General features: G+C 53.2%; 1 protein-coding gene across 7 annotated transcripts in view; it reads right to left on the bottom strand.

The window, feature by feature from the left end:
- Positions 1-22,566, bottom strand: part of CRTC1 (CREB regulated transcription coactivator 1) — a 78,286-nt gene extending 55,720 nt beyond the window's left edge. For all 7 annotated transcript variants that reach the window (XM_059389463.1, XM_059389465.1, XM_059389466.1 and 4 more), the window contains exon 1: positions 22,397-22,566. In XM_059389463.1, the coding sequence (XP_059245446.1) occupies positions 22,397-22,522 (126 nt within the window). In that variant the 5' untranslated portion in view covers positions 22,523-22,566. The remainder of the gene's footprint in view (positions 1-22,396) is intronic.
- Between the last annotated feature and the right edge of the window lie 4,129 nt (positions 22,567-26,695).

The raw sequence follows: 26,695 nt of genomic DNA, 5'->3' as shown, positions 1-26,695 counted from the left end.
CATTTGCTGCGGCAGCCCCTAGGCACTAAAACACACAATACCAGAACCTTGGGAATATTCCCAGAAGAACCTCCCCAAGACTGCCCTCAGGCCATGCGCCCCAGAGCCCAGGGGGAGCAACAGGGGCCCTCAGAGGCACTGAAGGAGGGCAAGAAAGGTGCAAGCAACAGGATCTGGCCGGGGGATGGAGGCCCCTGAGGTCATCACCAGCCCTAGGACGGCAGATGGGGGGTAACAATGCCCCAGTCCTGCCATCCTGCAATACTGAAAACTCCGCAGAAACCCTTCTGGTGAGCACGGCACAGGCCCACCAGGAGACACATCTGATCAGTGGACAGAAGGCTGCCCTGGTCTGTTCTCAGAGCATCGCTTTGTTGCAAATATATCCCCAGGTCCACACTGGGAGGCTGCTCAGACTCCACTGAGGGGGCTCCCTCATGTCGGCATACTAAGCCACCTTCCTGAAAATGGAACCGATGTGATATCTGGTGCCCTCGTGACCCCCTGCTTCAGACGGCCTGCCTGGCATCGTGGCATAGGCTGCAAGCCGATGGGGGTGCTATGTGGGCCCTGGCCAGCACCCTCACTCCGAGGCCCCTGGGCAGGCCCCCGTGCACAGACAGGAAGCCAGCACAGGCTGCTCACGGGGACCACGTGGCTGCTATTTTCAAAGTGGTTTTCACACTCACACGCCCTCCCGCTAGGGCAGAGAATGGACTGCATGGATCTGGAGCACAGCTGGGTTGGGGACTCAAGGGCAGCCATGGCATAAGCACCCAGGAGCGACCCCTGCGCACACAAAGGGTTTCCCCACTCCGATCCATGCCCTGAGTGTGCTGCGTCACATCCCTAGGCCTTCACTTCCTAGCACACACGGGATATTCCAAATGCACCAGGGCAGGAATCCCAACCTTCATCGATTCCTTGGATGCTGAGCTAAGACCAACCAGCAGTGAGCTTTACAATTACAGGGCCATGAGCAAATGCCACAAACCTCAACAATGTAAAGTAGTAACACACCCAATAAAATCAGGAGCACGTGGGGAGGGCAGGTGGAAGACCCAGAAGGGGGCTGAGAGCTCCAGCTCCCAAGCAGGGGTGCAGCCAGGGGCATGGAAGAAGTGGTGTGCAGACCTGTACCCTGGGGCAAATCAGACATTATATGTTAATTTTAAAAAATAATAAAGATAAAACAAAATAAAATTTTAAAAAATTTTAAAAAATAAGGTGTTTACAGATCTGCTCTCGGGAGATGACCTGGTAGGTCCTCAAAAAGTGAAACACAGAATTACCATAAGACCCAGCAATTCCACTTCTGGGTATAGACCCCAAAGAACTCAGGTGTTCAGACAAAAACTTATACACACACATTCACAGCAGCACTCGTCACAATCACCAAGCAGTGGAAACAACCCCAAAGCCCACCGATGGGTGAATGGACAGATAAGATGTGGTTCATCCTCATAGTGGAATATTACTAAGCCATAAAAAGGAGTGATGAAGCACGGCCTCATGCTACAACGTGGGGGAGCCTCAGAAATATCACACTGAGAGAAGCCAGATGCAAAAGGCCACAGATCGTACAATCGCGTTTACATGAAATGTCCAGAACACATGAACCCATAGCGACGGCCAGTGGTGCCAAGGGGCTGCAGGAGGGGCCGTGACTCCTCAGGGGGCTGGGGCTTCCTGCAGGGGTGATAAAACTGCTCTGGGAGCACAGAGGTGGTGCTGGCACAACATTGTGAATGTACTAAATGCCACTAAATTGCTTGCTAAAAAAATGATGACTTTTGTTAAGTGAATTTTGCCACACACACACAAAAGTACGAAGAAGAGATGAATAGCCTTCCCAACATTCTGGCCAAGAGCAAAGTGCATGTCAGCATGAAGGTGAGCAGCAGGCAGGGCCCAGAGTATCTCATCCCCAGCCTGTGCCTTTGGGACAGAAGCATGGGTAGGGGACTGTCCCAAGGACAGCGTCCCTGCCCTCAGAGCGGTGTCATCTAACTGGAAAGCCACTGTGGCCCCGTGTGTGTACCCAGAGGAAGCCCATGGCCTGCAAGAGGGCCTGGGCCATGTGGCTCCTTGTCCACAGCACACTCCCTCTGTGGGAAGCCCAGGAATGGGGGACCCACAAGGCACCCATCCCTGGAGTCACACAGCCACCTGTCCATTGCAACCCAGACGCCCTCAGGGTCCACTGGCCCACATCAGAGCCTACCTACCACCTGGCAGGCAGGAGCACGGTGGCTGCAGCTGCGGCCTTCCTGAGGTCTGAGAAGCATTTTAAAGAATGCGAACTGGTGGCCAACTTTAAAAGAAAAAAGAATTTTTTTTTTTTAAATTAACTTAAACACCAGAATTGCTGGCTTCTCCTGAAGCACCAGAAGTGCCAACAACTCAGGGCCTGGATTCCCGGCTGGTGAATTTTCATCGGTCAGTGCAGGGCCAGGCATAAAGGCATCATGGGTCCCCTTGTACCCCACACCCAACCCCAGGCTTCAAGAGGGTCGGCACAGCCTGAGGTCACCCTGCTGGCTGCAGACCCGGGGCCTCCGAGCCCAGCTCATCCCTGCTGCCCTCACTCCAGCTCGGCAGCTGCGTGGCCTGACCCAAGGCCTAGAGGGAGGAAGCCCCCACCCCACCCCAAGAAGCAGGCCAACTGGGACGGGAAGGTGCAGAGCTAGGATGCTGCATGTGGGCCAAGCAAGGCCCGGAATGCAGGTCTCACCCTGAGCCAAAACCCCAAAGAAATCCACTGCTGCCTGCTCAGCATTTAACCATTAGCAGCCCAGGCGTGAGTGAATGCTGAGAGGCCTGTAGAGCAAGCACTGGGGCAGGGTACGGCAGTGGTAAAAGCAGAGGGGTCGGCAGCCAGGCCTACCTGAGGCTTGCTCAAGAGCCGGAGGTTCCAGGAGGGCAGCCCGCACTACACCCCTATCCAAAGCACCCACCTGAGGGAACGCCCCAACACAGCCCAGAAGCCCAGCGACTCACACTGGCTCCTGGCTTTGCCCTCCAGCAGTCCCTGAACATCCTGCCTGTCTGAACCAGCAGGCAGGGCCAGTCCCTTCCAGGGAGGGTCCAAAGGGCACTGCCTAGGGTCAGCAGGACGGGAGGCCTGGGCAGGCAGCTGGAAACAGAGGGAATCTGTTCCAAAGGTGCTGGAAAGGAGGCTGGCAGAGGAAGCCAGCAGCCCTGTAGTGTCTGAGGACAAGCTCTACCCACTCACGAGCTTGCCCCCAAGCACAAAGCACAAACAGGTCCTGCTGTGCTCTAGGCAGAGAGACTAGAGAAAAAGGAAGGAGCCTGAGGATTTCCAAGTAAGAGGGCCTGTGCCGAAAACAAGCAGGAAATAGGAGGGGGAAGCAGGGGGGAGCAGGCAGGTGGCCAAGGAGGTGACACTGGAGCTGGGAAGAGGACTCTAGGCAGGAGGCCCAGAGAGTGCAAAGGCCCTGGGGTCAGAATGAGCACGATGGGGGGAGGACCAGCATGGAGGGGACAAGGGGGCCAGGCCGCCCACCAGTAAACAAGGAGGCTGGGGCAGGGGGAGGCTCAGAGCCTCATGGGACCCTCACTCTGAATATGATGAGAATCCACTGGAAAGATTTAAGGCAAAGTGACCTGAGCCACCTTCCCTTGCACAGGGTCCTCCGTGCCAGGAGGAGCTGGACTGAGGGGCCCGGGTGAGGTAGGCAATGTGGGAGAGGGTGGTTCATTCTTGGTAAATGGACACAGGGCAGATCAGGAGGGGACCCCTGACTCTAGTACCTTCCAGGATAGGGCCCAATGGGACATCTGGTTTATCAGCTTCTGTCCGGATACAAGGAAGACTGCCCAGGGCAGGAAGAACCTGAAGACACCTTTCCCAGGGGCTAAGTGCTCCTAGGATGCACCGTGGATGGATTTATAGCTTCCCAAAGGGTCCCACGAGGGTGTCCACAGGCAGGTCGGCTCACCCAACTCCTGTCCACAGCTTCTCGTGGATACAGCCCCTGGCCAGACACTCTGTCTGTCCCTTTCTCGCCCCCATGTAGGCGCGGGACAGCCTTCCTCCTGATGTCTCTCTCCTTCATGTCCAGTGTGGCTACTTGAGAATCACGAAAGGTGCCACAGCTGTCCTTGCTTCCCATCACCCTACCTGTTCCCTGCACCAGCACCTGTGCCCCGCACCATAGGGTTCCCGCCACCACCCTTGGGATGAAGTCCATCATGCCTGAGGGAACATGAGAACAAGCTGGGGAACTCCCAGGACCATCCCCTTGGGCCCGCCTTCTAACGCACATGCCCCCCATGCCAAGCCTCCGCAGCTCCTGTGCCCCTACAAGGTGCACCTTCCTCCTACCCACTATGCACATACTCGGGAACCACTGTGCTCGATGTGGCTGTCCGCATGCACCACCCGGCACCAACTGCTCCAGGAGCAGCTGCAGTCCCGCACCTCCCAGCACCAGCAGGCTCCAAGCAGGTACTGGTTACACATCCGTTCACCGGCGAAGCCTCTCCAGCCTGGCACCCATGGCTGCCCTCACAAGAGGATCCCCTCCCACTCCTCACCCCATGGCTCCTCCTCTGGCCTGTGCCTTGTGGTCCCCCCCAACCCCTTCAAATGTGACTCTGCAAGGGCTCAGGCCTCTGTGTCCCTCATGTGCCACCCCTCCTAGGGAGGCCTTTTAATGCCAAGTTGGCCAGCAGCTCCCGAGTGGGACCTGGCCCTGCCCTTGGAATGCCCCCTGATGCTCAGAGGAACCTCTTCTATCCCAGCAGCCCACTGACCAGGCTTGTCTCCTCCTGAATCCTCCACTCCACCCTCCTGTTCCTCCCAGCCCTGGCAGATGGCACCACAACCTACCTGTGCTGCAGCCCGTACCCCCATCGGGCCTCACGCCCTCACTAGCCTGGCAGGCACCTCTCACAGCTCCTGAGCTCCCCAGGACCCCGTGCCTCCCACACCTGGTCTCTTGTTCCCCCCACCAACCAGTCTTTTCTCAAGCTCTTCCTAAAACCCAAAGCTAATTTGAGTCTCCCCTTCTGTACCACATCAGCTAGCTTCTGGATAGTGCCCAAGCTCCCCACCTTGGCTCTTAGAAGGGCCCTTCCAGATCTGACTCCCACCCCTCACTCCTCTCTCACCACTTGCCCCCTCCAGAGGTTCGTCTTATGCCACAGTCAGGCCTCAGACAGCCCCTCTTCAAGCATCTGTGCCTCCATACACATCATTCCTCCTCTTTCTAATGACCCTTCCCCGCCTTACCCCTCTCGTGTCCCACCACAGAGCTCTCCTCTTCCAGGCAGCCCTCCCAGCTCGGCCCCACCCTCCCATAGCCTGTTCTTGCCTCTAAGTCAGTGGCTCCCTGAGCCAGTCCACAGACACCACCTCCTCCTCAGAGCACCAACCCATGCAGGTCCAGTCCTAAGGGCTCCTCATGCGCTGACAGAGCTGACCCCGTCCACAAGCACATCTGAGGACTGGCGATGGGCAACCTGACAGGACCCAGATATATGCTTGCCACGGTCACACAGCCGGATGGAGGAGAACAGGGCTTCATAATGTTAGGATGACAACACAGCCCAAAGCAATCTACAGAGTCAGTGCGATCCCTATCAAAATCCCAGCAATGATTTTTGCAGAAACAGAAAAGGCTACCATAAAACTCATATGAAATCTCAAAGGACCCTGAACGGCCAAGACAATCTTTACAAAAGAAGAAAGTTGGCAGACTCACACTTCCTGATTTCTAAACTTACTACAAAGCTACAGTAACAAAGACAGTGTGGTACTGGCATAAAAACAGACCTAGAAACCAATGGAATAGAAAGCCCAGAAATAAACCCTTGTATGCATGGTCAAATGATTTTTGACTAGGGTGCCAAGATCATTCAAGAGAGAAAGGACAGTCTTTTCAACGAGGTGCTGGGAAAAATGGATCTCCACATGCGATGAATAAAGTTGGACTCACACCTTATTCCATATATAAAAATCAACATGGATCAAAGACTGAGAGCTAAAACTATAAAACTCAGAAGAAAAAAAGAGGAAAAGCTTAATAATATTAGATTTGGCAGTGACTTCTTGGCTATAAAACCAAAAGCACACTCAACAAAAGAAAAAATATATAAATTGGACTTTACCAAAATTAAAACCATTTGTGCTATGAAGGACACAACGGACACAGAGTAAAGGCCCTGTTCTCAAGGAACGCGAGAAAATATTTGCAGATCGTACACTGGATAAGGGATTGATATCCAGCATGTGTCCAGAACTCGACAACAAAAAACAAATTCAAAAACGGGCCAAAGACTTGAATAGACATTTCTCCAAATAAGATCTACAAATGGCCAACATGCACACAAAAAGATGCTCAATGTCACTCAACATTAGGGAAATGCACACTAAAACAAAATGGGAACCACCTCACAGCCACAGGGATTTGATACCAAAAACAAAACAGAACAAAACAAAACAAAAAAAACCACCATGGGGCGCCTGGGTGGCTCAGTGGGTTAAAGCCTCTGCCTTCAGCTCAGGTCATGATCCCAGGGTCCTGGGATCGAGTCCCGCATCTGGCTCTCTGCTCAGCAGGGAGCCTGCTTCCTCCTCTCTCTCTGCCTGCCTCTCTGCCTACTTGCGATCTCTCTCTGTCAAATAAATAAATAAAATCTTAAAAAAACCCCAAAAAAACAAAAAACAAAAAACCCACCATAAAAGGACAAGCATTGGTGAGGCTGTGAAGAGACTGGAACCTTTGTGCATTGCTGGTGGGAATGTGAAACGGCACAACCACTGTGGAAACCATTCCAGCGATTCCTCACAAAATTAACCAGCAATCCCGCCTCTGCGTATACACCCCCAAAATGGAAGCAGGGATTCGTACCCCCATGTTCACAGCACCATTATCTGAAAGAGACAAAGAAGTGCCCAGATGAATGAGGAATGGATGAATCAAATGTGATGCATACATGTAATGGAGTATTATTCAACCCTGAAAGGAAATTCTGACACACGTTACAACATAGACACGCACTGCAATATTGAGGACATTATGCTGACTGGAATACGCCAGTCACAAAAAGACAAATCCTATGAGTCCATTTCTAGGAGTGTGGTCAAATTTATAGAGCTAGAAAAGCGGAATAGCAGGCACCAGGTGCAGGGCGAGAAGGGATGGGGAGTTAGCGTTTAACAGCAAAGAGTTCCCTCTGAAGACCTAGAGATGGACGGCGGGGATGGTACCACCACAGTAAGAATGTGTTTAATGCCCAAGAGCCACACACGTACTTTCTTTCTTTCTTTCTTTCTTTTTAAGATCTGCGAGTGAGAGAGAGAGAGATAGTGCACATGCATGAGTGGGGACAGGGAGCGTGGGACAAAGGGAGAGGGAGAGAGAGAATCCCAGGCAGACTCCCCACGGAGCACAGAGCCCAACGCAGGGCTCGACCTCACAACCCTAAGATCATGACCCGAGCCAAAATCAAGAGCTGGATGCTTAACCAATTGAGCCACCCAGGTGCCCCAAACCACACATTTAAAAACGAGTAAGGGGCGCCTGGGTGGCTTAGTTGTTAAGTGTTTGCCTTCAGCTCAGGTCATGATCCCAGGGTCCTGAGATCGAGCCCCACATCAGTCTCCTTGCTCAGCGGGAAGCCTGCTTGTCCCTTTGCCACTCCCCCTTGTGTTCCCTCTCTTGCTGTGTCTCTGTCAAATAAATAAATAAAATCTTTTTTAAAAAAATGAGTAAGATGATAAATTTTATGTACATTTTTTACCACAATTTGAGGAAAGGAAAAATATAAAAAGAAAATTAGCACTGTGGGATTCCTGCCCAAAACATACCACCTCAGCTCAATTGCAAGAAAACATCAGACAAACCACCCTGAACAACAAAGAGATTGAGCAGTTCTCATGCAGGGATGGAAGGTCACGGGTGACACGGAAACCCTGAGCAATGGTCGTGGGTTGGAGACCAAGGAGACATGATGACCAAACATGACACGGGAGCCTGGATGGGATCCTGGGCCAGAGAAAAGTCACTGTGGGACGTCTGGGGGAAATCCAAACGCAGTCCGGAGCCTAGTCAATAGAAGAGTGCCACCACTGTCCTCGTTTGACCAGCCCATGCTGGTCACGTGACATGTTCAAGGGCGGGAGTGAGGAGGTATGGACACGGTCTGTACTCCTCTCTGAAATCGAAAACTATCTCAAAAGGAAAAATGAATGGCGTGCCTGGGTGGCTCAGTCAGTTGAGCGTCTGCCTTCGGCTCAGGTCATGATCCCAGGGTCCTCGGATGGAGTCCCACATCGGGATCCTTGCTCCGCAGGGAGTCTGCTTTTCCCTCTGCCCCTCTCCCAACTCTTGTGCACGCTCTCTCTAATAAATAAATAAAAATCTTTTAAAAAAGGAAAGGAAAAAAGAAAAAAATGAAGAGAAATGAATACACTCACTGCCCAGCCCCCAAATGAAACCAAGCAAATGGTTCCTAAGCCACGTCGTGGAATCTGTCACATGTCAAGCCACGGCATATGGGTCCAAAGGGTAAGACCCTGCCCTCACAATGCCCCACAGAGCACCCTGATGCCAGCTAGGCAAGGAGTCAAGCACTTGGTGTAGGCATGTCCTAAGCTGTGCAACTCTACTGATGGGAAACTGAGGCACTGAGAAGTGTAGTCATTTGAGGGAAGTCCACAGAGGCAGGGCTGGAGCCAGAGGAAGCCACTTGGCCAGCCACTGGGGTGACAGGGCAGGGCCATGGGCAGGCTCTTAGGGCACAAGTGGCCCCCAGTAGGGCCCGGCTGTGGACTCCCAGGGCTTCCCCCACCCCTGCATGTGCTGAGCCAGCAGTGAGGGAATTAGCATCTCCTCGCCACCTGCAGGCAAAGACTGAGGCTGCTGGGCCTACAAATCACTCCCTGGGCTCCACATTGATTCTGTGATGATTTAATGAGCCACTCCCGTCCTAATTACAGCTATCAAACCCTGCCTGCCTGGGAGGACAGAAGGGACTGAGGAAGCACGCTGCTCACAGGTGCACAAGGACCCACAGAAGACGGCCACAGGAGCCTGCTCCTTCAGTTCCTTGAGAACCACTGAACTTACCAAGAGACGCTTTTTAGCCAGGCTGGGACGTGCTCTGCTTCCCCCTGTCCCCGGCTATCCAGCCCCCCAGCCCGAGGACTGGTTGGCCCTGCAGAGCCAGCCCCGGGCACTGTGCCTGGCTGGGCCGACACTTCCTCCCTGAGATTTCCAGGCAAATGACCAGCTGGCACGCACCCACCCACCCTCTGTGCCCAGGTGAGCTGTGTCAGATGCACAGAAGAAAGGGGAAGTGCTTTGGGTTTTGTTTTCAACTTTCATCGAAGTTTTGAAACATAATTTCTTTTTTTTTTTTTAATTAAAAAAAAAAAAAAAAGGTGTGGCACAGAGCTCCCCTGCAAGCCCAGCAGGCAGGGAAGGCAGCTTCGGGAGTTCTCAGGGGACTCCACCGCTTGACAGGGGAGTCCTGGGCAGTCAGGGAGGGACCACAGAGCTCTGAGGCTGTGGCTGGGAATGGGTGCTGGTCCACTGAACAGCTGACAGGAATCTGTCCTTCAAAGCAGAGACTCACTCCTCTGGACAGATGCCACACACCCCCTTTTGGGGGAAAACACTGTGACCAGTGGGGTGTCAGGTTGGGACCACAAGACAAAGAGGAATTTCGCGTATGAAATTCGGACTCCAGGTCTTGACTGCAAAAATGCCTTTCCTGGGACGCCTGGGTGGCTCAGTTGGTTAAGCAGCTGCCTTCGGCTCAGGTCATGATCCCAGCGTCCTGGGATCGAGTCCCACATCGGGCTCCTTGCTCGGCAGCGAGCCTGCTTCTCCCTCTGCCTCTGCCTGCCATTCTGTCTGCCTGTGCTTGCTCTCTCACCCTCTCTCTCTCTGATAAATAAATAAAATCTTAAAAAAAAAAAAAAATGCCTTTCCTCAGGCCAGGAGCCACCAGAGCACAAAATCGAAACTATATAATATAAACTGCTCCCATCACCTTCCTGGAGAATCAGATTCCTGATTCTAGGATGAAAGAACATCTCCCAGGTCAGCAAGTCCTGGTCTGTAATGAATTCAACGCCCATGATCTCGGGGTGGGGGGGGGAGACCCCTATCCCAGCCCCCTCTTGGGTCCCCTGAACCACCCATATGGCCAGAAGGATCTTTGCTAAACCGACATCTTGTATCAGAGCTCTGCTTAAAACCTTCCCAGAGCAGCCCACTACCAGACCCTGATCACTGACCAGGGCCCAGGAGCAATCCATTCACTGAGCTCGGTCAGGTCAGGCTCTCCCCCATGACAAGCTTCACACTCTTAATCTCCATGGCTCATCCTCATCTCCTGGGTTCAGCCCAAACGTCACCTCCCCCAAAAGGTCCCCATCCCATTTCACTCTCTTAGAGCCATGACTTCAGGGCTGAGGACCAGCTGGCCACTGTTTCCTTTGACTTGTTCTGCAAGGCCTTTCCAGGACAAAGCACAGGGTAGGTGCTCAATAAATACTGAATGATGATCTCAGGATCCTGGGATCAAGCCCCACATCAGGCTCCCTACTCAGCAGGAAGTCTGCTTCTCCTTCTGCCTGTCCCTCTGCCTCTCACTCATGTGTGTGCTCTCTCTCTCAAATTAATAAAATTCCTAAAAATAAGTAAATTCTGACTGAACAAATGGACTTTCCAGTCCAAATTCTGGTCACTGCAGGGAGACCTCACTGGACAATCCTGATGCTTCTTACTCTCCATCCCAGGGCACCACCGCTGCCCCAGGGCCACTGGCCCCAAGCCCATATGGGTCTGCAGTCCATGCCATAACATACCATGCCTGGTCAATACTCACACTTTCTCCCTGAAGTTGTTCAGCCAAACTGAAGCTCCAGTAAGACCACCATGCACCCCACCAGGCTCCTGGCCCCTCAGCACCGTGGATGTGTTCCCAGACGGTGAAGAGGAACACACATCACACTCCTGCTACATAAGATGGGGAAGCCTGACTGTGTGATGGGAAACTGGCCCTTTTAAAGGACACTTGCACCTGAGCAATTCCAGAATGAACTGGAGACAGGCCGGCCTTCAGGGAGGTCTCAGTTCAGTGTCTGCTTAGCACCTGCTGAATGCCCACTATGCGCCTACTGTGTGTCTGCTGAGTATATCCTGTGTGCCTGCCAAATGTCTGCCAAATGCTTGCCGAGTACATGCTGTGCGCCTGCCGGACGCTTGCAGAGTACACACTGTGCACCAGCCGGACGCTTGCCTAGCACACGCTCTGCCTGCCGGATGCAGAGTATACTCTGCGGCCCTGCTGATTGCTTGCCGAGTACACGCTGCACATCTGCCAGACGCTTGCCCAGTACGCGCTGCGGCGCGCCTGCCATACGCTTGCCCAGTACGCGCTGCGCCTGCCGAATGCTGAGCATACTTTGCGCGCCTGCCGATTGCGTTCCGAGTACACTCTGCACACCTGTTGAATGCTTGCTGAGTACACTCTGCGTGCCTGCCCAATGCTTGCCGAGTACACGCTGCACGCCCGCCAGACGCTTGCCGAGTACACTATGCATGCCTGCCGAATGCTGAGTACACGCTGCGCGCCTGCCCAACGCTTGCCGAGTACACGCTGCGCTCCCGCCGAACGCTTGCCGAGTACACGCTGCGCTCCCGCCCAACACTTGCCGAGTACACGCTGCGCTCCCGCCCAACGCTTGCCGAGTACACACTGCGCCTTCCAAGTGTTTGCGAGTACACTCTGCGCACCTGCCGAAAGCCTGCCGAATAGGCTCTGCGCACCTGCCGGACGCCTGCTGAGTACACTCTGAGTGCCTGCCGGGTGCCTGCCGAGTACATGCTGAGCCTACCGAACACCTGCTGAGTACACTCTGCACACCTGCCGAACGCTTGCCGAGTACACACTGTGTGCCTGCTGAATGCTTGCTGAGTACACACTGTATGCAGGCTAACTGCCTGCTGACTGTAAGCTGTGTGCTCACCCGCAGTGCACCGTGTGCCTGCTGCCAAGAGCTACCGAGCACCCGCTAAGCACACACACACACAGTGTGCCTATCAGAGGAGTGCCCACTGAGCGCCACCATGTGTTCACTGTGCACACACCTCCAGAATCTCAGCAGCAGCAGCGACCACGCAGTGAGCATCTCCCCGCTGGCCCCATTCTGGATGTGCCACGCAATAACCTAAATCTGATCTCAGTCCGACCAGACCAAGACCACTGGAACCCCTGCTTCACAGAGAGGGAGCAGAGCACAGAGAAAGCTCAGCCAGGTCTAAACTCACCTGCAAGGAAGCAAGGAGAAGCCCAGCAGCCGTGGCCCTGGGAGGGGGGCACAGTTGCTACAGAATCCCCCCAGACTTTCTGCACTCCCTTTCCATTTGGCAAATAAATATGGACTCTCTCTGTGTCCTTGGCTCAAAAGGCAGGCCGTGGCTTCCTTGTTTGTGCACCTGGACCCCCATCCAGCTAGCAGCACCGGGCCACACCCAGCCAGGGCAAGCCACCCACCTCTGCCCCAGGATGGGGCTGGATGTGGTAGCAGGAGGCAGGGCAGGGAGTCAGAAACAGCCCAGCCAGGACCAGGGGCCATTCCATCCCACAGGCTCCAAGGCCCAGCGGGACTCTCCCCCGCACCCCTTTCTCTCTGGTTCCCCCACCACAGCCAGAGAGCCTCCACCCTGCCCTCCTTCCTCTCACCTCCTGATTAACTCTGTCATCATTAACAGCTAAGTATCTCAAATCAGCCCTCTCTTTGCCCCACTGCCCACCCCAAGCTGCTCTATGCCCCCTCCCCGCCATGGGGCAAAAGGACACACAGGTGGGGCCATGCTGGGTGCATGCATCCATGAGGACAAATGTTAACAATTGTCTGGTTTGCGAAAAACCAGGGATAACCTCCATGATCCTCAACAGATGGATGTGAATGGAAGTTCAGCATACAACAGGGTCCTCTGCACCTACATGAAGAGAAATATGAGCCCCGGATTCAGACATGGGTTCAAAGGGAGCCCCTCTGCACAGGGAGCCAATCACTCCTCCCACTCGTTTCTCATCTGTGCAACAGGAGAAGCAGCAGGCTTCCTCATGGGTTACTACAACAACCCACTGGGCATATGGACACAGGCTCTAGCAAGTCTGGCTCCTGCCTCTCCCTGCATCTTTGTGTCACTCATGTTACCATCCTGCTAGAACATTCCATGGCTCCCCATGGCCCACACACAGGGTCTGGCCCAGGGTCCTCCACCACCTGCCCCGCCTCCCTCCCAGCTGCTCTGCCCATGCTGCCTATGCTGCCTATGCTCCCCGAGCGCAGGGTTTCAGGAGCCCGGCAGGCTCTGCTCCACCCTGACCAGCTGACAAAGTCCCAGAGCAGCATGAGAAGAGCGAAAACACACAGAAGACTCAGGTCAAATCCCAGCTCACCTGTCTCTAGTGCTGTGACATTCCCCAAGCCTCAGTTTCCCCCTCTATAAACCAGGGAGAAGACCATCAGCTGCCCAGGGGTGTTATTACCTGTCACTAGGCTTCACACTTGTAGTTTCTGGATGTGGGGCCTCGACCCGGCCCCTACGCACCTGCACAATCCCAGCACACTGGGGGCTGCAAGAGCAGGGTTGCCCAACCTGGGCACCACAGATGCCTGGGGCTGCATCCTTCTCTGGGTTGGGACTGTCCAGGGTACTGCGGAGTGCTGAGCAGCATCTCCAGACTCCACCCCCCACAAGCCAACAGCATCCTCCCAGCCCAAGTCAGGACAACCTCAAATGTCCCCAATGTTGCCAAAAGCCCCTGGAGGCAGAACAGGCCGGGGTGAGCCCTCCCTGTGCCATTTGTCTCTGATGCTTCCCTGGTACTGCGTTCAGGCCAGTCTCTCCCCAGGGATCCCACCCCTGACATCAGCATGGCATTTTCCAGAGGGTCCCATTTAAAAAGAAATCACCAGCACCACGGTCTCTTAATCCTGACCACTGAGGTACCTGTACCTCGTCTCATGGAACAGCACCAGAAGGAGCCCCAGACCCCTGAGCTAAGACCAAAAAGCCCCCAGCACAGAAAAGCAGCAGAAAAGGGCTGATGTGGGAACACCTGGGTGGTTCAGTTGGTTAAGCAGCTGCCTTCAGCTCAGGTCATGATCCTAGGGTCCTAGGATCGAGTCCCACATTGGGATCCTCACTCAAGAGGGAGCCTGCTTCTCCCTCTGTGTGCTCTGCCTGCTATTCCCCCTGCTTTTGCCCATGCTCTCTCGCTCTCTGTTTAAATAAATAAATGAAATCTTTAAAAAAAAAAAAAAAAAGAAAGAAAGAAGAAAGAAAAGCACTGATGTGCACCCTTCCACAGCTCTTGCAATGGCCCAGCTCTAACCCAGAGAAATCTAATTAATCCCAACCAGGACCAAAAGGTCCAAACCAAAGACAAGAGTCACCTTGCACTGTCTCCCGGGCCAGCTTTAGGACCAGTGACAGTGGAACACCTTCCTTGGCTCTACTGACCGACAAATACCACTGTGCCACCAAGCAAGGGCCAGGCAGCTGGTTCACACCCCCAACCAAGGCCGACACTCTCCCTCTGCGTGGCACAGCCCTGGTGACCACAGGGCAGAGGACTGCCAGCAAGGCCTGTGTGGCAGGCTCTTCGAGCCCCCACTCAGAATTCAGGCTCCCCCCGGATCTGGATCTGCAGAAGCAGAATCGTGGGTGAGCCCAGGAGTTTGCATCCTTTATCTCATAGGTGGTTTAGAGGCCCCCAAAGTGACAGAACCACCACCCACCATCTTCCCAACCTTCCCTGTTGCTCTAAGTCAGAAGGTCTCAAGCTGTGGGCCAGACCCATTGTCCTGGTGCCCGCAAACCTTCCACAAATCTCCAGATGGGAAATATTTTAGCCTCTGCAGGCCATGTGGTCTCTGTCAAAATGACTCAACTCTGCCATAGATAAGGCATAAACGAACGGGCATGGCCACATTCTAATAAAGCTTTATTTACAAAAACAAGAATAGTCACTCAACTCCGGATTAGTGGGGTTAGAAATCAATTCAGTGAGTTCCCACTAGCATTCTATGTTACACAGAAGGGAACGGATTTTATCAAATTTCCCCCCACGGATGGGGAGGCAGGACTCCTTGGAGAAAGTTATTTCGATTTCATGTTTGTTGCTGGGTGCTTGGATGCCATGAAATAGTAATTTCTAACCCTGTCACCTGGGTCACAGTCAAGAAAGTGAGAAGGCATCTTCAGGACTAAGCCCTCTGTTCCCATGCCTGTCTCTCAGCCCCCTGCCCCTGAACCTCGCCCAGCAAGTGTTTGCTTGAGCCCCTGTTTTCACATCATGGGGACATGCTCAGGACAGGAACTGCCCTGAATATGGTTTCACTAGGCAGTGCGCAGAGGTGGGGCCTACCTGCTCTGAGGAATCCAGGAGGCCTTCCTGGAGCTGTAGTGTATATGGAACCAGGGGTGTCTGGGACTAGGTGTGAGTTTTGGGAGGGGTTCTCTGCATAGGACCTCAGGCTGGTGGGGGACACTCAAAAGTCACCTGTGGGAAGCACGCATGGAAAGGCTGGGAAAGTGCTGGGACTCCCATGCAAAGCCTCCTTCCAAACAACACCTTAGGAGCTTGTCTCTTGCGGGCTGTGGAGAACTGGAACACCCAGTCTGATCTAGGCAGTGACTTTCAGAGGGAGAAGAGCCACACACGAAGGGGCATGTGATGCACCCCAGAGCCACCACCTCTGCGACAACAATAGTCAATGGCAAGAAATATGTATGCCTGGGTCATAGCACGAACATGCGCTTAGCGGCAGAAACAACCACATCTCAGAGAAATCAAGGCCCAAGTGAGACCACATGTGCTCTGGCAAGCAACAGAAGGTTCCAGTCTGTGGTTTTAAGTCCTTGTTTTAGACACATTGTGTGTGATGGTCTTGGGGCTGAGCACCAACTCTATCTCTTCACAGCTAGGATACCACTCTAGGCCTCAGTTTCCCCATCTGTATGGTGAGGAAGACAACACTTCCTCTATGAGGGGGGCTGGGCATCAAGAATCAGGAGACTGGGGCACCTGGATGGCTCAGTGGGTTAAAGCCTCTGCCTTCAGCTCGGTCATGATCCCAGGGTCCTGGGATCGAGCCACATCGGGCTCTCTGCTCAGCAGGGAACCTGCTTCCTCCTTTCTCTGCCTGCCTCTCTGCCTACTTATGATCTCTGTCAAATAAATAAATAAAATCTTAAAAAAAAAAAAAAAAAAAAGAATCAGGGGACTTAGTGAAGGGCACATGGTGCCAGGCAGGGATCAGGAACCAAGAGGGCTAACTTGACCCACTGCCTTAGGATAAACCTTCATCTCGCCCCTGGGCCTTGCTCCTAGAATCATCCCTCTGGCTTAATCACCCTTGGCTCGGGGCCAGCAATGGGGTGAGGGTCCCCAGTTCCTGACAATAGATGAATGAAGGGTCCCCTCTACGCCTCAATGGTAAAGGCCACACGACCTGTATGACCAGCCCAGAGAAGGACAGATGTGTGCATCTGCAGATAAGCCCGAGGCCCACTGTCCTGAGATGGTTTCAACAAGGCACCCAGACTCTGCCTTAGCCCAGCGAGAGAGCAACCTGGGGCCACCGTCACAAAGGACCACAAACTGAGCAATATAAAACAAAAGGACTTTATTCTGTCACAGTTCTGGAGACCAGACTTCTCAACTCCAGATCTGGGCAGGGCCGCATTCCTCCCAAGGCTCTAGGGGAGGATCTTTTTTGGTCTCTTCCAGCTTCTGGGGGCTCCTGGCATCCTTGGCTCATGGGAGCATCACTCTGGTCTCTGCCTCCATCATCACCATCATGTGGCCTTCTCCTGAGCGTGCCTATGTGTCCACTTTTTACGAGAACACCAGTCACAAGATTCAGGACCACCATAAATCCAGGATGAACTCATCCCAAGATCCTTACCCGAATTTCATCTACAGAGACATCTTTTCTAAATGTCATAGCCACAGTTTCTGGGGGTCTGGACACGGACAAATCTCTTGAGAGGCCCCCATTCTATTCAACCCGATCCTCGGCGTGCAGCTCACAACCTGGAGAGCACTGAGCCTGCTGGGGCTTTCTGGGGGCGGGAGATGGCTCACTCCAGCCTCTCAAACAGAGCAGCTCGGGGAGCCCTGCGTGCGTGTGTGTTGAGGCTGCAGATGGCACCAGACACTTGAAGCAGCCGGCACAGAGGCAAACAGTGCCAAAGCCAGGACTGGGGCCAGGACTGGGGGCGGCCTTCACGCTCAGCGAACCCGAGCCACCGCTGCGCTCTGCCTGCCGCCCAGGGACCCGTTTTCCTCCCGCCTGTGCAGAGCCACCCCCGTAGCAGGGTAGGGCCGGGAGAACACCCTCCTTCAGTGCAGCCATAACTGGCAGCCCCAGCGGGGCCACCACGGACTGCTTTGCTCTGCGTGTGGGCTTTTTCTGGCCCAGGGGCCACTCCCTGTAATGCTTAGTGATCGGTCACACACAGAGCCTGCTGTGTCCTGAGCCCCCACCAGGCAGGTGACACACCCCATACTCCTTCCCCTCACTCCCCTACAGGAGATCTACCTGCACATCCGGGCGGCTCTGCTGCCGAAATATCACCCAAAGCCCCTGACCCTTGTTTCCACCACAAACACCTCCCTGTTCAAGCCTGCTCCCCGATCCCAAACCTGGGTGCCACAGCAGCCTCTCGCTGTCTGCCTGCTTTCCCTCTTACCCCTGTCCCGTTCGGCCCATAGCCACCTTCGTGAGACATGAAGAGTCCTCAGATGGTTAAATGGACAGTGACCCTATGACCTGGCACCTGTCATGTGACCTCCGCTCCCTGGTCCACACTCAAGGGAGAAGAAGGGCTGCAGCCACACAAGCTCCCGGGCGCGGAAGTCCGTGGCAGGGATAGTCACAATCACAATGCTCAAAGGTGGAAACAACCCAAACGTCCACTGGTGGATAAACGCGTATAAGGAACATGGCAGGGCCACAAAAAGCAGTAATATGCAGCCTTAAACAGGAAATGACGCATGTGCCCAGCACCGTGAATGTACTCATTGCCACGGAACTATCCACTTAAAAACAGTAAAGGTGGTGAATTTTTTTTTTTTTAAGATTTTATTTATTTATTAGACAGAGAGAGATCACAAGTAGGCAGAGAGGCAGGAGGGGGAGAGGAGGAAGCAGGCTCCCCGCTGAGCAGAGAGCCCGATGCGGGGCTCAATCCCAGGACCCTGGGATCATGACCTGAGCCGAAGGCAGCGGCTTAACTCACTGAGCCACCCAGGCGCCCCGAAGGTGGTAAATTTTATGATCTATATGTTTTACCACAATTTACTTTTACAAAGAATGAAGGCCTGACACACCCTACAGTGTGGATGGACCTCAAAGACCTTGTGCTGAGTGAGAAGCCAGCCACAAGAGGCCTCGTGGTTCACGATTCCACATATTTAAAATGCCCGGAATGCACAAATCCAGAGACAGAAAACAGATGAGTGGGTGCCCAGGGCGGGGGGAGAGGGCATGGGGCCTCCTTTCGGAGTGATGGAAGCACTTCAAAGTTGACTGGTGATGGTTATACACCTCTGTGGACATGCTAAAAACCACTGAATGGTACACTTTCGGTGCACAAACTGACTATATGGGGAAATATATCTCTAAAGCAAAAGATCAAGCCATTCACCATCACAAACCTTCCCGGGGCCCCTCCCTCGGTGAAATCCAGGGCTCGCCAAGCCACGCCAACCTCACCTTGACTCTCACTCTCTCTACGTGCCAGCCTCACTGTCTTCTGATCTGTCCTCAATCTCGCCAAGCCTTTCCCACTTTAGGGCCTCTGTGCCTGCCTGTCCCTCACCTGGGACATTTTTCCCCCATGTTGGGTGGCTGCATCTCACTGTCGGGGTGTCAACCTTCCACCCCGGCCAGTCCCCACATGTCACTCTGTCGCTTCTGAGAACATCCATTTTATTCATTTGCAGCAATTCTCTCCTGTCCCCCCTAAAACCACCCTGGCTCCCCAAGACCAAGGCCCTCACGTGCCTCTGATGCTGCTGTTTCCCCAGCACCCAACATGGTCCCTGGCCAGTCCCTGATATGTGCTGCCCCACCTTGCAGGTCAAGATGCTAAAGCCCAGAGAGCTTGCAAGACCTGCCCAAAGTCACACAGCAGAGCACCACAGCCCTCCCTGCACCTCCGGCAGCCCCCCCAAGTCTGAGGACAAGAATGTAATACTCCCGCACTGACCCTTCTACCCTGCAACCTCAAAGTGGTCTCACTGACATCACAACTCATCCACACACCTGACCTGGTCCTTAGGGTCCCTGCCCCTGGGTAAGGTCACAGGAAGGATTTTTGCATCAGGCTGCACTACCGCTGGCTTTCACGTGGTAATGGCATGCCTATCACCACCCAGGACTATAGATTGACACTCAGGCATGCTGTCCTAAAGAATTCAGGGGAAGGAGGAGGTACAGAATCAGTCGCATCCCACCTGTTCTCAGGTATGGGCAACACTCTGGCGTCTATCACAGGGGAAGGCTGCACCCACAGGAGGGCGGGAGGGGAGCCTGCATCCCGTGGATTCTCTCCCCCGCACCAGGCACTGCGGATGTGCCACTCATCACACGCAACAGCCCAAAGGGCCTGGAGAGAGCTTGCCCATCCTGCTACCAGGTGTGGGAAAAGCCACCAGCCAATCCAAGATGGCCCAGCCATCCAGGTGAGTGCAGAGCTTTGAACTCTAGCTGCCCAGGTGCAAAGCTTGTATCCCCGCACCCCCAACATTTCCTCCAAACTGAAGGGTTTTTAGCCTCAGCACTGCTGACATTTGGGCCCACATCCTTCTCTGCGGTAGGGGCCATCCGGGAATTGTGGGGTGTTGAGCAGCATCCCTATTCTCTACCCACCAGATGCCAGGAGCACCCCACCCCCAGACAAGACAACCAAAATGTCTCCAGACACTGCCTAATGTCCCTGCAGGACAGAATCACCCCCTAGTACAGAATACTGCTCTGTCTCACAAGATCCCGTGTTAGCTCACCTCTGCCCAGGGCTCACGCCCAACTCCCAGTGTAAAGGAAGGTGACAGGGAGGAAAGAGACAAAAAATGGTTACCAGGACCAAAAGAATGACTGTCCACATATCTTACAAATCTTTTCTAACACCATCAATAGATGACACGTAAGCAAATGTGCTCCCTGCGTTCAAGGGAGTATTACTTGGCCATCAAAAGCAATGAAGTTCTCTGATACCCGCTCCAATGTGGATGAACCTGAAAAATATTATGCTGAGTGAAGAGAAGCCAGACAGAAAAGGCCACATGTTGTAGGATCCCATGTATATGAAATGTCCAGAATAGGTAAATCCATAAAGACAGAAAGCAGATTGGTGGTTGCCAGGGGCTGAGGGAAGGAGGAATGGGGAGTGACTGCACATGAGGATGGGATTTCTTTCGAGGGTGATGACAGTGTTCTGGAATTAGACACTGGTGATACTTGCACAAGTCTTAAAATACACTAAAAACCACTAATTTTTACACTTTCAACAGGTGAATTTTACAGTACACAAACTAGATCTCAATAAAGCTGTTATTTTAATGAAACCTTTTAAAAAACAGTAATACATTTCCAACCTCAATGCAGAAACCAGACCTCCAGTCATGAAAACAGCCATCAACCTAGTATGACCCTCTTCTTCCTGTCATACTACATACACTGACTGCATGAGACAAGATAAAGTGGACATTCTTGCCCTCCACAGCGCTGACTTATGGGGACACTCAAGGTGCTTGCTTGCTTTCATTGATTCATTTACCGGCCATCTCTTCCTCTACATGCTAACCAAGAACATAAGCTGCTGGGGCAAGTACCTGGTCAATGGTAAGCACCCCATCAATATGAACAAAATAAATCCACAGAAATGAAGATACGGATTCTAGCCTATGTGGTCATGATCTCACAGAGAAACTAGGTGCTAATTAGAAAAGAATATGACTGGAAAATTCCACCTGAAGAATCAGAGACTGAGGCTCATGTCACAGAGGTACATCGGCCTGGGACAGTCGGATCAGAGGCCAAATCCAGAAACCAGACATATGGGTGTCTGCAGCTCCCATTCAAACCCTTCCCAAGACCTCAGGATGCAGGACAGCAGGGAGGGTCTCACCACTCTGCAGGAATGCAGCAGAGACTTACTGTCACCTGCGCAAAGCATGCTCTTCTCTTTGACACACAAGGAAGGACCTGCTAGACAGACTTGACAAAAGAGAGTACTGAGGAGCTTGGGACCTCAGTGGACTCATGTGGCCAGAGAGCTGGGCCCAGGAGAAGAGCCAAGCTTCCAACTCCTCTCAGGGCCCACAGTAGCTTCCCAGGTGAGATGAGCAGGTAACTGGGTCTGCCCCTGCACGCCAAACACAGCAAGCAACTTGAGGAAGAACTGTCCCTCCACTCTGGTCCTGAGCGGCCAGGAGCCATCCGTGGCCAGCTGTCCCTTGTCTCAGTGGGAGGAACACAACCTGGTCCCCACCATATGGGCTACATGAGGAAGGGGTAGCTGTCTCCACTCCAAGCTCCAGGATGAGCACAATCTGTCTTCCTGACCACCCTCAGGTCCCCACAGAAGAGGGCACCAAAACTTTCCTTCAGATAATCCGAAAGGGAGAAATACCTACCCTACCTCAAGTCTACAGATTACAAATGAAGATACCTATCCTTCCTCTAACACCCAGGGAGTGGAGGTACAGGTGACAAAGATGTAGAGACACCCGTCCCTTCAGGTAGCAATGATGTGAGGACAGCTGTTCCCCTCAGGTCGCAATGATGTGGGGACACTTTCCCCGCATTAGGTACCAACGATGTGGGAACATCTATCGCCCCCTGCCCAGGTAACAATGATGCTTGCAAGCAGCTCCCAGTTCATACACCTCACGGTGCCATCCTGTCTCCCCTAGTAGCACTGATATGGAGGCATCTGACCCCCTCAGGTAGCAAGGATGTAGGGACACCTGTCCCTCCTCAGGTAACAAGGATGTGGTGGCACCTACTCCCTCCAGATAGTAATGAGGTAGAGGCCACTGTCCGCTCCAAATAATAATGATATAGTGACACCTATCCCAGCCTCCAGGTAGCAATGATGTGGGGGCACCTGAACCCTTTCAGATATCGGTGATGTGGGGGGCACCTGTCCCGCCCACGATGCCCGGGGCGGAGGGACACCTGTACCCTCAGGCTGTGCCAAGCCCCGCCCAGCCGCGCGCGCCCCGCCCCCGCCGCGCGCCCCCCGCCCCGTGCACACGCCGGACACGCGCCCCCTCCCTCCCTTCCTTCCCGGCCCCGAAGGGTCGGGGCAGACAGCCCCCTTACCCGCGCGGCCCGCGTCAGGCTCAGGTCCTTCATGACCTCCTCGAAGGCCGCTGTCTCCTCTGCCTGCTTCTGGTTGTGCAGCGCGATCTTCTCGCTGAATTTCCGCGGATTGTTCGAAGTCGCCATCTTCTCGCCGCCACCTCCTCCTCCTCCTCCTCCACCTCCTCACACCCCCCCCCACTCGCCAGTGCCACCGCGCAAGCGCCGGCCGGGCCCGCGGGCGGCGGGCAGTGCGCAGGCGCCTTGGTGTTCGTGAGTGCGGCGCAGGCGTACGGGAGCGGCGCGCGGCGCGGGGGCGACAGCGCATGCGCACGCCCTAGCGGCGCGCTGGGGTACAACAGAAGAGGCGGGGTTGAGGAGAGGCTGGAAAAAAAAGACTAGGGTTTGAGCACATGCGTAGTGAGTAGACTCCTGGCCCGCTGGACAGCGGCCGCCCGGCTGTTGGGCAAACGTGGTTCGCGGGCGGGCTGGGACGCTGGAGCCCCCAAGGAGACCGCCGGACCCAAAACCTTCCAGTTTACAAGGATGGGGCCAGCAACCCACAAGGACAGGTAGCACCCCGATGCTGAGCTGGGGCTCGGACTAGTTTAGCTTTGAGACCATTTCAGGGAGATGCTCATTCATGCATTCATTCATTCAACCATATTTATTGAGCGCCTGTATGTGCCAGGCACAGTGGGGGAAAGGCGTGAGCAAGCAGACGTGCTCCCTGACCTGACGGGGTGCGCAGTTAGGGAGGGGGACAAACACAACCAACCAAAAAATGACCCAAGAACATTTCTGATGGAAATAATTGTGATGTGGAAAGTAAAACTAGGGGCACCTGCGTGGCTCAGTAGGTTAAGCCTCTGCCTTTGGCTCAGGTCATGATCCCAGGTTCCTCTGATCAAGGCCCACATCACGCTCCCTAGAGCCGGAGACTGCTTCTCCCTCCTCTTCTGCCTGCTTCCCCCTCTGCCTATGCTGTGTGTGTGTCTTTGTGTGTGTCAAATAAATAAAATATTTTTTAGAAAGAAAACTAGTAATGACTGGCAGAGTTTATTTTTTTAAGATTTTATTTATTTGACAGATAGAGTACAAGCAGGGGGAGCAGCAGAGGAAGAGGGAGAAGCAGGCTCCCTGCTTAGCAAGGAACCTGATGTGGGGATTGATCCCAGGATCCCAGGATCATGACCTGAGCCAAAGGCAGATGCTTAACCAACTGAGCCACCCAGATGCCCCTGGACTGGCAGGACATCGATGATAGGGAGGCTCAGGGCCACTACTGTCAGGGAAGTGGGGGGGGGTGGTATTTGAGCTGAGGCCTGAACCTTGTCAGCAGCCCCCACGGTCCCAAATCCCAGGCATCATCTTTAACACCTTGCTTTCCCCATCACCTTACTTGACCAGTTTCTATTTTCTGGATCCTTAAGGCAGAAGGACCACAGGTTTGCCATGGGGTGCTATAGGAAAGGTCCAGAAACCCCACCTAGACTAGATCCAGCCCTGAAAAGGGTAGCAGGGTCTTCCCAGTGGCAGGAGGTTGACCAGGGGAAATAAAAAACTTCTGACATCTAGCTGTTCCCTCCCACATCTAACTGTTCCTTCCCAAGTGGAGGAACCATGACCACCAATATCAAAGGTTTATTTTCAGAAGGCTCCAGGGATTTCCAGGCACAGACAGGGTGGGAGCCAAGAGGGGCAGCTAGGGAATAGTGGAAAACCTCTAATTAAACAAAAAGCACACTAGAAGGAAGGAAAGAAAGATAGATTCATTTTTTTAAAACATACTTCTTACTAGGGTAAGGGATGGCTGGAGGGGTTGCTGGTGGTGATCATAGAGGGATCACCAGTATTTTCTGAACATGCTTTTATTCACACTTTACAACTATTTGCTGAAATGTCCATATTAAGTATATATATATTTTTTAATTGGATTGTCTTGGGCACTACTATTACTTTATCCTTTTTTGTTCTAATGGTTTTGAGTCCTTTTGTGGTCTTTTTTTTTTTTAAGATTTTTATTTATTTATTTGACAGACAGAGATCACAAGTAAGCAGAGAGGCAGGCAGAGAGAGGAGGAAGCAGGCTCCCCACCAAGCAGAAAGCCAGATGTGGGGCTCGATCCCAGAACCCTGGGATCATGACCTGAGCCGAAGGCAGAGGCTTTAACCCACTGAGCCACCCAGGTACCCCCTTTTGTGGTCTTCTAACCTTTTTGACTAACAAGCATCTGCCCTCCTCTTTTGGGTGCCAACAACCAATTGCCCTTCAGGGAACATTCTGCAATTTTCAGTCCATGATATGTAGATCGCATGGGCTTCATTACCCTCTCTCCCCACAAACACGCCTTCCCAAGTTGAAAGTCTTTACCAATCATCAGGGCCCATTGCTTTGCTTTCACGATTGGCTAGGGCAGGCATGTGGTTCTGTTTGCCCAGTGAGATGCAATTCTGGAATTTTTGCTTAAACCACTGGAAAGAGAAGCGCCTTTTTGCTTGGATGGCTGGTTTGAAGGATAACACAAATTTGCAGTGCCAGATGTCACTAGGTAAGAGAGATGTCCCAAGAGTGTGACCGTACACAGAGAGAAAGAAGCAAAGTTACAGAGACACTGAGCTCCTGGGTCCAGCCATACCTGAAGCTGAACCCTCCTGGATTTTCAGTTATACGAGCCAATAATTTATTCTCTCTTTTGCTGGAGTTGGCTTGAGATCTATTTTCTGTCTCTAGCATTAAGACCACAGCTTCTGGGTGCCTGGGTGGCTCAGTGGGTTAAGCTGCTGCCTTCGGCTCAGGTCATGATCTCAGGGTCCTGGGATCGAGCCCCGCATCGGGCTTTCTGCTCAGCAGGGAGTCTGCTTCCTCCTCTCTCTCTCTGCCTGCCTCTCTGCCTACTTGTGATCTCTGTCTGTCAAATAAATAAATAAAATCTTTAAAAAAAAAAAAAAAAAAGACCACAGCTTCTGGGAGTCAGGTGCAGAGCTGGGCATTCTACAAATACGACTTCCAGTTCCAGCCACCATCCTATAAGATTAGAGAGGAAATAGAGACAGAGCAGGAATGGCAGCTGCCTGTACCAAGTTAAGTGCCAGAGCCAGGACTAGACCTCAGGTCTGACAGCAGAGCTTGGCTTCCTTCTCCACACTGGGTTTTGTAAGGTTTAAATGCTGCTAATACATGTCAGGTGCCTGGCTCACAAGTGCTCAGAAATTGCTGGTTACCCTTATCACTTACATATGCCTGCACTAAGCCAGTTTCTGGGCAGAGAAAACAAAAAAGATTTGGTAGTAGCAGGGGTTATCAGGTCACCGAACTGGGCCATGCCTGCAGCGCAGAGGTGAAGAGCCAGTGCTCACCCTACTCACTCCCATTCACCCCACACCCAGGCAGTAACCCAATCTGTCCTAAACCCTGGTGATGAGTCAGAGGAAGCTGTGAGCCTGCTTATTGTGCAATGGCCGGACAGTGACCCAAGCCCTCCTCCCGCTCCATTGACCCCCAGTCCCAAGGAAGGCGAGGCTGAAGTGTCTGGTGACCAGGGCAGAACCCAACCCTGACTGTTTTTGGTTCTTCACTCATCAAAGAAAGCTGCTAACGCTAGTGTGTCCTGGCCTGGCTTCTCGGAGCAGCCCATAGTCTCTGTAAATCAGGGTGGATCTCGTGCTCCCCATCACACTTAGGAAAAAATCCACACTTCTACTGTCAACTCAGGAGGCCCTCATCCCCTTTCCGCCTCCCTGGCCTCTCATTCCAGCCAGTCCAACCTCCTTGCTGTACCACCTCCAGATCTCAGCATGCACTGCTGCCTCTGCTAACTGCTTTTGCATCGTGGCACCTTCCACCTTCTCATCTTTCAGGTCTTTCTTCTGAGAGACCCTCCCTGAGGGCCTAACGGAAATCTGTCCCTGTGTGTGTCTCATGACCTGGGAACATCCCACTCTCTGAAGGCAGCTGTTTCCAGGATCCTGTCTGCACCCTGCTAGACCAACTGAGACCAGAAGCTGAAAGTATGTTCACCCTACCCAAACATTCCTGGGCTTAAGTTCCCTGTCTGAGGCACAAAGGACAGAGACATACCAATTCCTTAGTCTTAAGGCTTATTCTTTATCCCTTGAAGGTTCTGTGTACTTTAAGCCTCATTTTTAAAAATAGATTTATTTATTTGAGAGAGATAGAGAGAGAGAGAGAGCGCACAAGAAGACTCCCTGCTAAGCTCGGAGCCTGATACAGGAGCTCGATCTCACAACCCATGAGATCATGACCTGAGCCAAAATTACGAGTTGGACGCTCAACCCGACTGCGCCACACAGGCGCCC

This window comes from Mustela nigripes, chromosome 2, assembly GCF_022355385.1.
Source record: "Mustela nigripes isolate SB6536 chromosome 2, MUSNIG.SB6536, whole genome shotgun sequence".
NCBI classification, from domain to species: Eukaryota; Metazoa; Chordata; class Mammalia; order Carnivora; family Mustelidae; genus Mustela; species Mustela nigripes.
The sequence above is the reverse complement of the archived record's forward strand: the minus strand, read 5'-3'. Positions and strand labels throughout refer to the sequence as shown.